The sequence below is a fragment of the Microcaecilia unicolor genome, chromosome 5, assembly GCF_901765095.1.
Source record: "Microcaecilia unicolor chromosome 5, aMicUni1.1, whole genome shotgun sequence".
Classification (NCBI taxonomy): Eukaryota; Metazoa; Chordata; class Amphibia; order Gymnophiona; family Siphonopidae; genus Microcaecilia; species Microcaecilia unicolor.
Window position 1 is genome coordinate 49532054 of NC_044035.1, and position 16527 is coordinate 49548580.

Here is a 16527-nt window from a genome sequence, read left to right on the forward strand (position 1 = left end):
ATGCTTAGATTTCGGCGCGGATCTCTAGGCACACTATATAGAATCTGGGGGATTATGCTTATTTTATAGGTTCCAATGTGCATTTCTAAAATAAGCACACTGAAGCAGGTCCAATAGCGTGCAATTTACATATACAAGTTTACTCATGTTCCAAGGCACGTTTACATGTATTGTATGCAAGGGGGCTCATTTTCAAAGCACTTAGTCTTACAAAGTTCCACAGATTACAATGTAACTTTGTAAGTCTAAGTGCTTTGAAAATAGGCCTCAATATGTGCATATTTTACAAAATAATGCATATACATTGAAACTCTGACCAAACTAGGCCCACTAGACACATGCATATATAGCCATGTGATTTCAGAAAAGATTGTTGCCATGTGCAAGAAGTTTCACATGCACAAAAATCCTTTCAGTATGAACTCCCATGTTCTGAGAACTACCTTCAAAGGCTTCTATTGTTATAAACTTACCCATACCAGAAATCAGCTAGAGAGAGAGAGTAGAAGGCACAAGTATCTTCTGATAATCTAATTATATCGCATTGGGGGTCATTAACTAATCAGACAGCAGGAGGTATGCATTGACCTTCCCTTTACTCCAAATGTGGGGTACCTTTGTTGCCAACAGGGGTTGCTTTTCAATTACTCACTTCACTTCATATAGGGAAAAAAGTGACCAATTCCAGTTCAGAATAGTTCTGAATGAGGATTGGTCACTTTTTTCCAACATGAATAAGTGAATGAATGAATAGCAAATAGTTGCCACTGTTGGGAGGAGAGAGGGGAGGTGCCTACCATTTACTTGTTTCACCAGGCTGCAGGCGATTTATTTATTAGGATTTATTTACTGCCTTTTTGAGGAAATTCACTCAAGGCAGTGTACAGCATCAGAAGGCACGAGTCAACACTGGAGGGAGGGTTGGAGCTGAAGGGAACAGAGGCAGTGCTGGAAGGGAGGGAGGGACGGAAAGGAAAGAAGGGTGAGATGGTGCTTGCGGATGGTATATGGAGTGGACACAGAGGGGGCAATGCTAGACATGGGAGGGATGATGCTAGACTTGGGGGGATAGGGACACAGGAGTGATGGCTGGACACAGGGAGAGGAGATAGGGACATAGTGGTGATGATGAATGTGGGGAGATGGTCACAGGGGAGTTGCTGGACAGGAAAATATAGGGGACACAGAGAAGAAATATGCTGAACATGGGGAAATATAGGTACACAGAGACAGAAGATAGGTAGTGAGCATGGAGAAAGAAGAATTGTCAAATGGGCAAGTGAGTTGAGAAGACAGAAGGAAACAGAAACCAGAGCCTGATACCAACATGATTTGAAAAATAAAATGACCAGACAACAAAAGGTAGAAAAAATGATTTTCTGTTTTGTGATTAGAATATGTCAAATTTGAAATGTGTATCCTGGCAGAGCTGGTGTTAGATGTGGCTTGAGCTCAGGACAGAAATTTGGGAGGGGACCCCAAAGCCCACTACCAGGCCATGCCTTCTTCAACTATCAGCAGGCTTAGGGTTCTCTTTGGCCAGGGGGTAGTCGATATTTGCACTCTCCTAAAACCATTCATGGCTTGTGTGATCTTTATATTTTGCCATGTTTAGGAGAAAATGCATCTCTTTCTATTTCTTTGGTGTGGCTTCTTGGGGTTTTGGTTTAATATGTTTATCAATTTTGGTCAGCAATTATGTATTTGACATACGTGTTCTGTGTGTGTGTCTGAGGTATACTGTTAGAATGAATTTTCTATGTAGCATTCTGTAGTAATTTGGCTTGTTCAGTTTTCTCAGTAGTGGAGGGGATATTTGTAAGGGGGGAGGAGAGATGGGGTTTTTTTAAACCCTTGTTTTGTATTGGTTGTGATTTATAAAATGACAGTGGTACAGAACATTGTTTTTTTATACTTTAATAAAATGATTTAAAAATATAAAATCCTAACTGTTCGAGGGATCAGAGTTCATGGGGTTGGGTCAGAGCATGCGGAGAGAGGGTGAGAATGGGGACAACTTTTGTTCCCGCATCATTCTCCATGCCACACCTCTGTCCCAGCTCCTATTTCTTCATATCCTAACATAGAGGAATATTTTTAAAGGGCAGAACACAGCCAAATGTCAATATTAACTAATTAAATCTTCTGAACATGGACCCCATATAAACAGTAGATGTCCTATGAAATTGATACAATATTGAGATTCAGCAATGAAAGGAAAAAATGAAGGAAGGACTGTACCTTGGAGGTAGTACTGATAAAGGTTTTCAGGTTACCCATAGAGTTATTGAAGTCAACATAGGTATTCTGTATAGCTTTTGTCAATTGTTCATTACTAAGAAAAGCACAAATGTCTCCTGCCCTGTAAAATGAAAACAAGAAAAACCACAATCACAAATCAAAGATTGGCAGGCAGTCCATTAACAAAGTTAGTCTGCTGTGCTTCTAGGACTGCACACAATAGCCTGCTGACACATTTTGAGAAGTGGCTTAGTGGTTAGAACAATGGGCTGAGAACCAGGGCAAGGTTCTAAACCTGCATCTCCCATCGACATACCTTGTGCTCTTGAGCAAGTCATCTTATCTTCCACTGTCTCGGATACTCTCAGTCTGTAAACTCTTGTGCAGGGACTGTCATGCCTGAATATTCCCAGAACCAAAGAAAATGAAGACAGAAAGACTATAAAACCTATCCAGTCTGCCTGTCCAAACCAAAAGTCCATCTCTATAAACATTTTCCCTTAGAGATCCTAAGTGCCTCTCCCATTCTTTCTAAATGCCGATACTGTTTTTAGATCCACCACCTCCACTGGGAGGCTGTTCCACACAATCAACTACTGTCTATACAGAAATATTTTCTTATGTCACTCCTGAATCTGTCCCCTTTCATCCTCATCTATGACCCCTCATTCCAGTCTCCTTTCCACTAAAAAATATTTATACCTTGGACATATTTAAATATCATTATCATATCTCTTCTTTTGCTTCTCTCCACCAGGATATACTATTAGGGAAAAGAGACTGCCCCCATATATTTTATGATGAAGACATTCAACCATTGTAGTAGAAGCCTCTAAACAAACCTCTAAGCAGTTTCTCTTTTTTTTCCAAGGTGCTGTCTCCAGAATTGCACAGCTGAACTAATGCTATATTGAATCCCAGGTAAATATACATTTCTGGACCCCCATTCACTTGTTATGCAATTCCCCCTTCCAACAGTATCTCCCTTCATGGTATTTGCCCTGCCTCCTTCCAGAAGGCTACCTTCCCCAAGATCACTGGTCCTATGTGCCTTGGGAAAGCTGCAGGTGCAGTAGTTGTGAATGAGCATGGGGACTATCAAGAGAAGGCTCATTGAGTCCACTTCCTACATAGAAATTATAAGTAGGAGGAACCTCTATGCAGCCTGCAAATGCAAACTAAATCATTGCACTCAACCTACAGCCACACTCAGGACCATATCTGCAGTTTCCTTGGTCTGCTTTGAAGAGCTGGAGCAAGGGGTGCTTTAGGTAGGTGTGGAAATCTATGAAGGGAGGGAGAGGTAAAAGCAAACAGACTATGATTGAAAATGTGGATTGAAATGAATCTGAGGAAAGGAGAAAAGCCGTACAGAGGATAAAGAGGGAAGTAGTACATTTTTATTGACAAGATACTGCAGACTGTCAGCAGATTACTGTCAATTATATTGCCAGTTCAAAGGTTTGCTAGCCACTGGTTTCCCTTAAAAGAGCTACTTAGCAACCTTAACCTGGCAAGTATTCCACATTTGTCAGAAGTTTGTCCTGCTCAAGTAGGAGGACCTGCTGATCTGCCAAACTCCCCTTGATTTTGGGTCCCAGGCATGTGCTGAGAAGATTCTATGTCAATTAGAAATACATACATGAAATGCTTCTTCAAGCATTAAGGATCTCTAGCAGAGAGAGAAATGAAATAGTACTAAAAGAGGACTCATTAACTCTTCTTTTCCTTGCATGAAGGATCGGTATATAGCCCTGAAAGTGAAGGCAGCCAGAACATCACAGAAACAGAACCTGAAGCTCAAAAAACCCAATGGCCTCTAGGATAGGAAGGGTAGTGGCTGTTGGTTAACTCACACCTGGAGGGTTCAGAGACATCCATCTGTTGACCAAACATGATGTTCTTCCCCTCCCCAAGATATTTTATTAGAAATTTTAATGAACAAACACAAGTACAAAAGTTACAAGAAATAACACTAATATAAGTTGTGAACAATAAAGAAACTTACATCTAGTATGAACTGGAATAACAATTGCAGAATAGTGTGTGAAAAAAAGTCAGTTCAGAGACAACTGCAAAAATAAAGACACAAAAACGTGTGTGGGGGGGGGGGGGGAATAGGTATTACTCTGTGCACCTTTGTAAACAGGGCCCTACGTTCATACCTGAAGCAATAGAGGGTTAAGTGACTTGCCCAAGATCACAAGGAGCAGCAGTGGGATTTGAACCGGGCACCTCTAACCGGTGCTCTAACCACTAGGCCACTCATGTGCGTGCAGGAGTGTGTGCATAGGCGCATATAAATACACACATATTAAGCAACACTATGTGAATAATTCAGGCTTCTTGTATATAAATGTAATAAATAAATAATATCAATAATTATATGTTATAATAATATAAATAATGATATAAATATAATAAATAAATAAATAATATCAATAATTATATGTTATAATAATATAAATAATGATATAAATATAATAAATAAATAAAAATAAGTGTTCCTTCCGTGACTCCGCTCCTTCTTCAAGCATTGGCTTCCTGTTCGGTGACGGAATCTACTGGCTATCCCAAAAGGGAGCATCAAAACCGGCATTCATATAAGGCTACAAAACAGGTAAAACTGATCCGGAACACAAACTAATAATCTTACTGTAATAGTACAGGTATGGGACCACATGCTCCACTTACAGGATAATGATAGTGATGAGAAACAGGAAGCCATAGAGAGCGTGCCTCTTGCACTTGGTTCGCTTCTTTTGTTTCTGTAACATCTTCCCTCCACAGTTGTCACAGCAGCGACAGCAGCAGAAGAAGGCTCCTACTAATGGCATGAAGATTATGAAGAGGATACCAATGGCAACACACACGAGGAAGCCCACTTCATACAGAAGTATCTAGAACACACAACACTGCAAGTTATATTGGTGTCAGGGGAAAGTCTCATACTGTCACAGGGACATAATCTTTCGTGTAATCTGCACTTTTAGTGACTTTTATAATCATTGACAAAACCCCCTCCGTCCAGCGAGTTGACAGATCTCAAAGATAAGTGACCGCTTTCTGCCTGTCATCTATAGTGTGATTTAAGTACAAAAATTGGAAGAATTGATAAAAAATAGACATTGACACATTTGAGGATTTATGCACCAAGGAGTAATACATTCGGAAGGAGGGGGTTTTGTCAATGATTATAAAAATCACTAAAAGGGCTTCACCCACATAGCGGGTGCAGATTACATGAAAGATTATGTCCCAGTGACAGTATGAGACTTTCCCCTGACACCTTCAGTTGTACATGAGAGTTTTACGAGTCTACTATTGTTTTCTAAAGTTGATTACTTATTTTGAATAGACCAGAGCTGTATTTATATTGGGGTAATTAATTAGGCATTAACAAGCACTTAATTGGCAGTAATTAGGAGTTTTGTGTGGATGTGCCCTATTCTGTAACATGCATGCCTAAATTTCATAGTGCACAACTCAAAAGGGGGTATGGCCATGAGAGGGGCACGGGTTGGTCAGGGGCATTCCCAGAATTTAGACATGATATTATAGAATACCTGCATTTGTGCACTTAACTGCCATCAGTTGGGGAAACTTTTCAATATGCACAGTCTATATTCACACAATCTTCATTTCTTCAAATTTACTTAGTATTTTTAGCAGGGATCATCAGAGTAACTAACAGCATATCCCATTTGGGAACAGCATCCCATATAATTATGGCGCTGTACACATCTTCATTGATCTACCCGACTTTTTTAAATATTATATAAAAATTATATTTAAAAAAGTCTGGTATATCAATGAAGATGTGTACAGTGCCATAATTATATGGGACGCTGTTCCCAAATGGGATATGCTGTTAGTTACTCTGATGATCCCCGCTAAAAATACTAAGTAAATTTGAAGAAATGAAGATTGTGTGAACATAGACTGTGCATATTGAAAAGTTTGCGAGTGTTTGGGACAATATTGATTTGGAATTGAAGTAAGTCCCCACACCAATACTGTAAGGTCCTCTCAAATTGATTGATCAGTTGGGGAAAAGCATTTATACCAGCTTTTGGGAAGTGTAAGTGCTCACACCCAAGTTAGGTGCAGGACACACCAAGCTGGTACTCTGTAAAGGGTATACTGCGCAATCGCCCTTTACAGTTTATTATTTTAAAACGGATCATAAAGGCGTCTAACTCTGGGGACCATTTATTGAATGCGGCCCTTAATGTCGATCACCTTGCGTGCAATGTAAGTGTATGCATTTTTCTACGCACTTTGAAGAACTATTAGAAAAACACTGTTGATTGATAAATGTTAGTCAAAAGCAAGCAACAAGCAAGTGACATTTAGCAGTAATCAGGTACCAAAGAGTTACAAATATATTTTGCTACACAGGATATGACATTTTCCAGCACAATCCAGCATCTGTGTATTTATATATACTGTATGACATTACAATATCAGCATCCCTACGCTGAGATCTTGAATCGTGCTCCATCATCAATGCCCATGCTGAAACTCAACTAATGCTTAGAACATTTCCTTTAACTGATTTCTCAGGGATGTGCTTTCACTGGAAATGAAACAGAACATTTCGGTGAAATGTCCTGTTTCATTTTGTTTAAAAAAAGAGAAAATGGAACAAAGTTTTGTTCATTTTCATTTTAAAATAAGCCTCGTCTATAGCACCAGGACCTTCTTCTAACCCCCCAAGAATCCTCCTAGTGTATTACCCCATACTTGCTGTCATTAAGGGGGCCTGGACATTCCTACCTTGCTGGTGCAGTACTGGACAATGGCACTAGACAAACCAAGGCGGATGCCATATTGAAATTCTGCTGTCCAATAAAATGATGCCAGCTGACCTAAGGTGAGAGTCACTGTTAAACACTGCACTAACAGCACAGATATTGCGTAGGGAAAGAGGGTCGGGAGGGGTTTTTGCAGTGCCACACCCCTGTTTTCTATGAACATTTCATACCCACATAGTTGCTGCCTCCTAATTCCAAGTCTCCTTAATGACTCTAATATTTCCTGTAGAGTTATTTGGGAGCAAGTTTCAGAAAGCCACCTTTGGCAAGATATACAAGCCATCTGCACACCTATTTTTAACTGTTTTTAAAAAAATATATATCAAAGTAGCTGTTCTTGGAAAATTTACTGAAGTGAAAGCAAGGGAAACTACATATATATTTGAAAACGTTATCTATGCAAATAGTTTGCTCTGTTGTCCCAACCACAAAAAGGGAAAATTCCTGTGTTCTGTTAGTTCTGACATATGCATGTTAACAAGTTTGTTAATTTCCTTTTCTCCTCAACAGCCATGCTCTTGTTTCATTTTGAAATTTCACCACAGCCTTTTTTTCTGTCCTTTGTATTGGTGTGAATAGCCCTGCCCGAAGATTACTTAGTTGTTATGTTTTTTATTATAAACAATGTATTTTTCTAAACTTGGTAAATGCTCTTATGTTTAGCAGGACTAAACATAATTTAAAAGGTAATATTCAAGAGTTAACTAATCACAGACCACTAGCATCTATCCTAATGCTTATTAAAGTGATGATGGAAGGTTGGGTTACTGAACAATTGGTTTCTTAGTTGGAAAGGTTCCAAATATTGTACAGGTTCCAATCAGGCTCTCGTAGGGGTTTCAGTACAGAGACTATGATTAGCCCTTTAATTATCTCAGGTCAGAAGATGCTGAGCCAAGGTTAGACTCCCTTTATAGTCCAATTTGATCTAGTGCTTTTGATTTGGGGGATCACGAGATTCTGTCTCCTGGATTGCTTTGGTACTCATGACCCTGTTCTTGCTTGGATCCATAATTTTCTAAATAGATCCTATAGGGTAAAGATGCATGGAGGTGCGTCCGATTCTTGGAGGGTAGCTTGCAGGGTGTTGCAGGGCTCCCCTTTATGTCTAACACTGTTTAATATCTTGATGCAACCCCTAGTGCAATGTTTGGAGAATTTTAAAATAGAATCTTACATTTACGCGGACAATATTACCATTCAATGCGGGAAATGTGAATCATGAATCTATCCTTTCTAGATGTTTAGGTTTGATTGACTCATGTGTTCTGTCATATACATTGAAGTTAAATAAAGAAAAAAAATAGACTTTTCTGGGTGGGCCTATTCACTGCCTTGAGCAACAATCCAATTATTAAGATCAATAATCTGAAGTTTAAATTAGGGGATATTTCTGGAATTCTGGGAATTGAAGTTGACAACTCAATTCTCTTTAAGTGATCACGTTCACAAAATAGTAAGAAGTTCTTTTCTGCTGCTTTAAAAGCCAAGAGTTATCCGTAAGCTTTTTACTTTAGAAGTATTCAGACTGCTACTTCAGGCCCTAGTACTCTCGCAATTAGATTATTGTAACTCCATATACATCAGTTGTTCCAAGGCATTGAAGATCAAATTGCAATGCTGCAGCAAGAATAATTTTTGCAGCCGACAAATATGAACATATCACTCTCCTTCTATCACATTTACATTGGTTACCTTTAGAGGCTAGATTATAATTTAAGGTGGCTGTTTTAACCTTTGTGGCATTTCATGATCAGATTCCTGCTTACCCGATTAAACATTTTTTTCTTTATTAAGTGGGAGTATTTTTAGATCTACTAGCTTTCCTTCGGTCTGAAAAAGTAAAGCTATGAGACTATTTCAAGCTTCACTTTCATATCAGGCAGCATTATGTTGGAATTCACTTCCTCTTTCTCTTAAATAGATAATTATTATCAATTCAGAAGACTATTAAACATGTTTTTGTATACTAAATATATTTCATAGGTTCTGGTTAATGATATGTTTTTCCACTGTTTCGATCGGGAAATTTATTGTATTGTAAATCTTTGGAGTACGCTTGTTTAGTTGTTGCTACCCACATTGAACTTGATGGCCTTTGTGGGATATAAGATGATAATGTAATGTAATGTAATGTAATAAGCCAGCTAGATTGTTCTGAAAATTGCCTAATGTCTTCTGTCACAAATTACTAGGTGGAATTTCAAATACCTGAACAGATTACCAATGGATTACCATCTCCAACTTTGAACTAGCTTAAAAACCTGGAAAGCCACTATAAATCTGTTGGATGGGTGGATTGAAACCACCAGTTCGACCTTTTTGACCCGGACCTGTTTTTATGGTGTTTGATTCTAATATGTTTGGTTGCCCTCTCTTCCTTTCTTTCCCTTGCCTTCTTTCCCTTAGTTTTACCTGTCTGTTGGTATGATTGTTTTGCTTTCCTATACATTAATGGAGTTCCTTTCATATTTTCTTTTATAGTCTGTACACCACTCTGCTTCTCAGTTAGAGTGGTATAGAAAATTTTGCAAGTAAATAAATTTGGAATAAAATAAAAATTGAGCCAAAAAAGGCATTATTAATATTTAAATGTCACTATGGGCTACATTCAGTATATGGTGCTCAAAAATCGGCACCGAAATAAATTACAGAATAGCATTGAATGTAGATTTTAGTGCCCAAATTTGGGCAAAGGTGTAATTCCCAGGGCCTAATTTGGGTTCACAACTCCGGTATTCTATAATACCGCATCTAAATTTTAGGAATGCCCATGATCCGCCCATGGCCATGCCCCCATTTGGGTTGCGCGCTATGGGAGTTGGGAACACATTATTATAGAATAGCGCATAGCATGATGTGCATGCAAATCCAAACTGGTAACAATTAGTGCCAATTAGCAATCAATTATTGACACTAATTGGCTCGTTAGCCAATTTATTTGGGCACACATCTTAGATCTACACCCAAGATCAGCGTCCAATTGTGGGCGCCATATATAGAATCCGGGGATATATGTATTAAGCATTACCCCCATAGACACAAAGCAGATAGGTCTTCAATACATCTGGATCTGTTACCAATAAAATGACTGAACTTACCTGTTGCACATTGACATCACCACCTTTTTGCTTTAGAAGCGGCGTTAAGAACTCTAAGAAAAAAAACAAAACCATTTTTATGTTGCATAATGTTTTGTAAATCATTTTAACATAACTGAATGACTTGTAGGTTGATCTGTGCTATATATGAGCTAACAACAAAGCACATTCAATATGAATATCTCAAGAGTGTGCATGGACCTGGTTTTCATTCATTTACTTATAGGGTTGTTTCAGATTCATTTCATTTCATTTCAGAAACAGTATGCACTATTAGAAAAACAACATTCATTTTATGTTGGGTGTTTTGGAATTATATGGCTTTTCATTGTTTCAAAATGAATGTACTTCCCAGGCCTACTAAACACATCGGTGCTACTGGCCTAGTATTACATCTGCTGCTTTATCCTCTTGGTTTTTTAAACCTTTTTTTCTACTTTTAGAAGTGATCTCATACCTCAAAACCTATACAAGTTAGTGCACAGTACATGCTGTGTGCTAACTGCAGTATTACTCTGCACACCCATTCTCCACCCATGCCTCATCTAGCTACTGCCCCCATGACACAAAATGCCTTTAATACAGAATTAGCACGAGCTAACTATTAAAATAAATGCAAAACGTTAAATACATAAGGGGTCCTTTTACTAAGGTGCGCTGAAAATGGTTTGCAGTAGTGTAGGCGCAGGTTTTGAGTGTGCACAGAATCATTTTTCAGCACAACTGAAAAACATGCTGTCAGGATTGCAACAAATGCCGACATGTGCCTTTTTAAAATTTTTGCCGAAAATGGACCTGGGGCAAAATCAAAATTGCCGCACATCCATTTTGAGTCTGTGACCTTAACGCCAAACATTGACCTAGCGGGAAAGTCTCACGCGGTAACCAGGCAGTAATGACCTATGTACATCAAATGCCACTTGGTGCGTGTCCAATATGCGCCTCCGAAAACAAAAATTATTTTTGGCCGTGCATATCGGACACGTGCCAAAAATGAAATTACCACAAAAGCCACACAGTAGCCAGGTGGTAACTCCATTTTGGCACACGTTGGGTGCGCAGAGATGCCTACACGGCTTAGTAAAAGGGCCCCTAAGTAAACAAACACCACCATACTGAGACAAAGTTCATCAAGTCCAGGATCCTGTTTCCAAAAGTGGCCAACCCAGCTCACAAATACCTAGCAAGGCTCCTCCGAAGGGGCACCACCTTGTAGTGGTGAACGGCCTTCGGTGTTTCAGTGACTCAGAGGGCTATGCTGAAGGGTTACCCATATCAGACAGGCCTCTGAAGAGAAACCAGACAAAGAGTGTCCCAAACTGGGAGAGTGGTAAGATGGTGACCTGAAGTTCGTATGCCCAGCTGCCCTCTGAAGTTTTGTGTTCTTTATGTAAATTCCCTGTCTGCAATTGCACTTTCCTTAACTGAGAGGAAGGGAACAACCGGCGGTCAGCAGCTGATGGCCAGTGTTTTGCCCCTGAGCAGCAAGTGCGGGACCGCTGCGCATCGAACTGCCCACAGATGAAAGGGTTGATGAGTCCTTTGATTAGCGCCAGCGAAGGAGCGTCGATGCTCTTGGACCTGGAAAAACAACTTCATCGCTCCAGAATTATTCAACCACCATGTCCAACGGAGTGGAGGAGTGAGTTGGAGGCATATGCTGAAACGGAGGACGTTTACTGCAGAACCCGAATCGGCGGAACCACTCCTAAACACCTGAAGAGAAATCACCTTGGAGTTTTTGGCTTCCGTGGAGGTTACATTGAATGTCATCTGGAAGGCGCTTCGGGACCTGACGGCGGTAGTAAATAACTTTGTTTCAGATATAATCTTATTGGAGAGTTACATGGACAATTTGACTGAACCCTTTGAGAGTGAAAAATTGATATAATAAATGAAGTTCTACCCAAGCTAGAAGTGGTTATGATCCTGAAAATGATAATGGACCAGAAACTTTGAATGACAAGGTGGATGTTATTGTGGATGATTAATGTCGAGATTATTGTTTTTCCCAGAGTTCCATGTATGACTCCTAAAGTTTTCCTCAGAAATATTTCCTTAATTATTACTTCGAAAGGAGTGAAGCCTGTGAAAACTGGGATTGCTTTAATCAGTGGGATTTGAATTAGAGACTTAAGTATGTGTATTGTTAAATAATTTCTGGTTTTTAAAAGAGAGAGAATGTAATCAGATGTATTATTTCTAACTAAAATCTGGACAATAAGTATGTTCTCAATGAAATGAATTGACTATACACCATATTTGGTCTTAAAGAAGCCAACCAGATGATCAATGAGGAATAATGAATTAGATGAGTAATACCTGGGGATAATCAGGTTAATACCATGTTTTCTTTTTTCTGTTTACTGTTTAATTGATCTCCTTGACTTATCTCACTCTCCCTATTTTTCTTCACTTTGTGGTCTAAGAAAGAGAAAGATTGTATATAATCCATATATCTAGTTGGGATTGTTTTCTTCTTATCTTGTGTTAATGTGCAGTCATCTCTGTATTACTGTTTGCAAGTGACCCTTGTAAAATGAAAAATTATAAATAAATGATTAAAAAAAACAAAAAAAAATACCTAGCAAGATCTCAAAAGTGTAAAATAGACTTTTTGCTGATTATCCCAGGAATAAGCAGTGGATTTTCCCAAATACTCAAACATAATGCTCTGAAAGCAAAATCCAAAATGTGGACTGGAGTGAAAGCTCAAGTGGACTGAACGCTGAAAAGAATTTAACTGGTTATCCAAAGGGAACAAGAACCCCATTGCCAAGCTCTTCATTACCCCCATGACACTATGTATATGCTCAGTAATTTTATTCTTTGTAATAGACTAACATTTTGCCCTGCACCAACATTAGGCTCAACAGTTTATACATTTCCCAGGTCACCTCTTGAACCCTTTTTAAAAACTGGTGTTACATTGGTCACCCTACAACTTTCTGGTACAAGCCTTGATTTTAAAGATAAATTACATATTACTAATAGCTCTGCAAGTTAATTTTTTAGTTCTAATCAGCACTCTAGGATGTATCCCATGTGATCCAAGCGATTTACTACTCTTTAGTTTGTCAAATTGCCCCATTACATCTTCCAGGTTTACAGAGATTTGTTTCAGTTCCGCCGACTCATCACTATTAAATACCATTTCTGGTATTTGTGGACTATAAATCCATTTTCAGTATAAAATTTCGGTACAGATTATTTCTTTTTGATTGTGTCGTTTGAAATGGATGTATCTATTCAAAGAGGTTTATCTTTGTTTAATATGAAATTAATAAAGAAATTTAAATATAAATACCATTTCTTGCATGGGTATCTCCCCCACATCTTCCTCAGTGAAGACCAAAGCAAATAATTAATTTAGTCTCTCTGCTATGGCCTTCTGCCTCTTTTACCCCTAGGAAACCTAGCAACAATATTCCCGCTAAGATGTGTGGGAATCCTCCAACCTCATTCCTGCCAGTGAGTGGTGGTGCTTCAATATCGTTTTTTCAATCACTAGGAGTAAACAGGTTCCCTGGATTGCTGCAGAGTTTGTCTGTCAATCGCTATTAAAAATGTGATATTGAAGCAGCACCCCCCACTGGCAGGAATGTAGGTGGACTCCCACACAGCTTAGAGGGAACATTGTCTAGTGGGTCCACATGATTCCTTTACTGGCACTTGCTTCTAATAACTAGTCTCTGTCTTCCTTATCAGTGCTTTGTATTTTACTTGCCATTCCTTATGCTGTTTCCTATTATTTTCACTTGAATCCTTCTTCCATTTTCTGAAGGATGTTACTATACTTGTGTGGTAGCTGTTAATGTGCACTAATTAACACATTATAACTAACACACTTTAGTAAAAAAAAAAAAAAAAAAAAAACTTTAGTATGCACTAAAGTGTAGAAAAAAAAACAAAAGAAAGAGAGAAAAGAAAGGAGAGCTTTTCTCATGAACACCATTTTAATATTTTGTTGGATTAGTTCAATGCTTTCAATTTCAATAAATTCTGCTATGCATTTGGTCATGGATCATTTACCAAAACACTACATAAGTACATAAGTACATAAGTAGTGCCATACTGGGAAAGACCAAAGGTCCATCTAGCCCAGCATCCTGTCACCGACAGTGGCCAATCCAGGTCAAGGGCACCTGGCACGCTCCCCAAACGTAAAAACATTCCAGACAAGTTATACCTAAAAATGCGGAATTTTTCCAAGTCAATTTAATAGCGGTCTATGGACTTGTCCTTTAGGAATCTATCTAACCCCTTTTTAAACTCCGTCAAGCTAACCGCCCGTACCACGTTCTCCGGCAACGAATTCCAGAGTCTAATTACACGTTGGGTGAAGAAAAATTTTCTCCGATTCGTTTTAAATTTACCACACTGTAGCTTCAACTCATGCCCTCTAGTCCTAGTATTTTTGGATAGCGTGAACAGTCGCTTCACATCCACCTGATCCATTCCACTCATTATTTTATACACTTCTATCATATCTCCCCTCAGCCGTCTCTTCTCCAAGCTGAAAAGCCCTAGCCTTCTCAGCCTCTCTTCATAGGAAAGTCGTCCCATCCCCACTATCATTTTCGTCGCCCTTCGCTGTACCTTTTCCAATTCTACTATATCTTTTTTGAGATACGGAGACCAGTACTGAACACAATACTCCAGGTGCGGTCGCACCATGGAGCGATACAACGGCATTATAACATTCGCACACCTGGACTCCATACCCTTCCTAATAACACCCAACATTCTATTCGCTTTCCTAGCCGCAGCAGCACACTGAGCAGAAGGTTTCAGAGTATCATCGACGACGACACCCAGATCCCTTTCTTGATCCGTAACTCCTAACGCGGAACCTTGCAAGACGTAGCTATAATTCGGGTTCCTCTTACCCACATGCATCACTTTGCACTTGTCAACATTGAACTTCATCTGCCACTTGCACGCCCATTCTCCCAGTCTCGCAAGGTCCTCCTGTAATCGTTCACATTCCTCCTGCGACTTGACGACCCTGAATAATTTTGTGTCATCGGCGAATTTAATTACCTCACTAGTTATTCCCATCTCTAGGTCATTTATAAATACATTAAAAAGCAACGGACCCAGCACAGACCCCTGCGGGACCCCACTAACTACCCTCCTCCACTGAGAATACTGGCCACGCAATCCTACTCTCTGCTTCCTATCTTTCAACCAGTTCTTAATCCATAATAATACCCTACCTCCGATTCCATGACTCTGCAATTTCTTCAGGAGTCTTTCGTGCGGCACTTTGTCAAACGCCTTCTGAAAATCCAGATATACAATATCAACCGGCTCCCCATTGTCCACATGTTTGCTTACCCCCTCAAAAAAATGCATTAGATTGGTGAGGCAAGACTTCCCTTCACTAAATCCGTGCTGACTTTGTCTTATCAGTCCATGTTTTTGTATATGCTCTGCAATTTTATTCTTAATAATAGCCTCCACCATCTTGCCCGGCACCGACGTCAGACTCACCGGTCTATAATTTCCCGGATCTCCTCTGGAACCCTTCTTAAAAATCGGAGTAACATTGGCTACCCTCCAGTCTTCCGGTACTACACTCGATTTTAGGGACAGATTGCATATTTCTAACAGTAGCTCCGCAAGTTCATTTTTTAGTTCTATTAATATTAATACTCTGGGATGAATACCATCAGGTCCCGGTGATTTACTACTCTCCTTTGCTCTGTTGAATTTGAACAGATTACTAACGCTATTTAAAAAAGAAAAAATTTCTTCATACTTAATTTTCTTTCCTTGAATTCTATCAGACTAGTCCAGAACCACTAGTTTGTGCCTATCTACCATAAAATGGAGACAAGAGACCAATTGCTTGTGTGCTCTACCCTATAAAGGGCACCATGTAGCCCAAGTTCAACCATTTTCCCAATAACAATACAACAAAGACAATGTCCCTTATTTTTTTCTCTAAAGAACCACCCAGGTGTCTAAAATCAATAAACAACAAAAAATACGACAATTGTTTAAAAAAAGAAAAGCATACAGGGAGGAAGTCTGGACTGGTCTCGTGGAACTCGATAAATGAAAAGTTTCATGTATAAACAAAGTTTTCCTTCCTTATTGTTCCCATCAGACCAGTTCAGAACCAGTGGGATGTAACAAAGTATACCTTATTATGGGTATGAAAAGTAAAACCCCTGCTTTAATTACTGCAGCATCAGAGACTGCAACAACAATGTTAGCAAAAGTATGCAAAGGTGACCATGTTACTACTCTACAAATATCCTGCAGCAAGACAGAATTAAGTTCAGCCTAGAAAGTTACAACCTTTCTGGATGAGTGAGCCTTCAGTCATTTAGGTGGTAATTTACTCTTAAGGATGTGAG

The 16527-nt window shown here is 39.2% G+C and overlaps 1 protein-coding gene across 4 annotated transcripts in view; it reads right to left on the reverse strand.

The window, feature by feature from the left end:
- The window catches only part of LOC115470017 (prominin-1-A-like), a 174463-nt gene that overhangs the window by 95762 nt on the left and 62174 nt on the right, over positions 1-16527 (reverse strand). For all 4 annotated transcript variants that reach the window (XM_030202863.1, XM_030202860.1, XM_030202861.1 and 1 more), the window contains exons 3-5: positions 10160-10212; positions 4936-5141; positions 2242-2362 (exon numbers count right to left, since the gene is read on the reverse strand). In XM_030202863.1, the coding sequence (XP_030058723.1) occupies positions 2242-2362; positions 4936-5141; positions 10160-10212 (380 nt within the window). The remainder of the gene's footprint in view (positions 1-2241; positions 2363-4935; positions 5142-10159; positions 10213-16527) is intronic.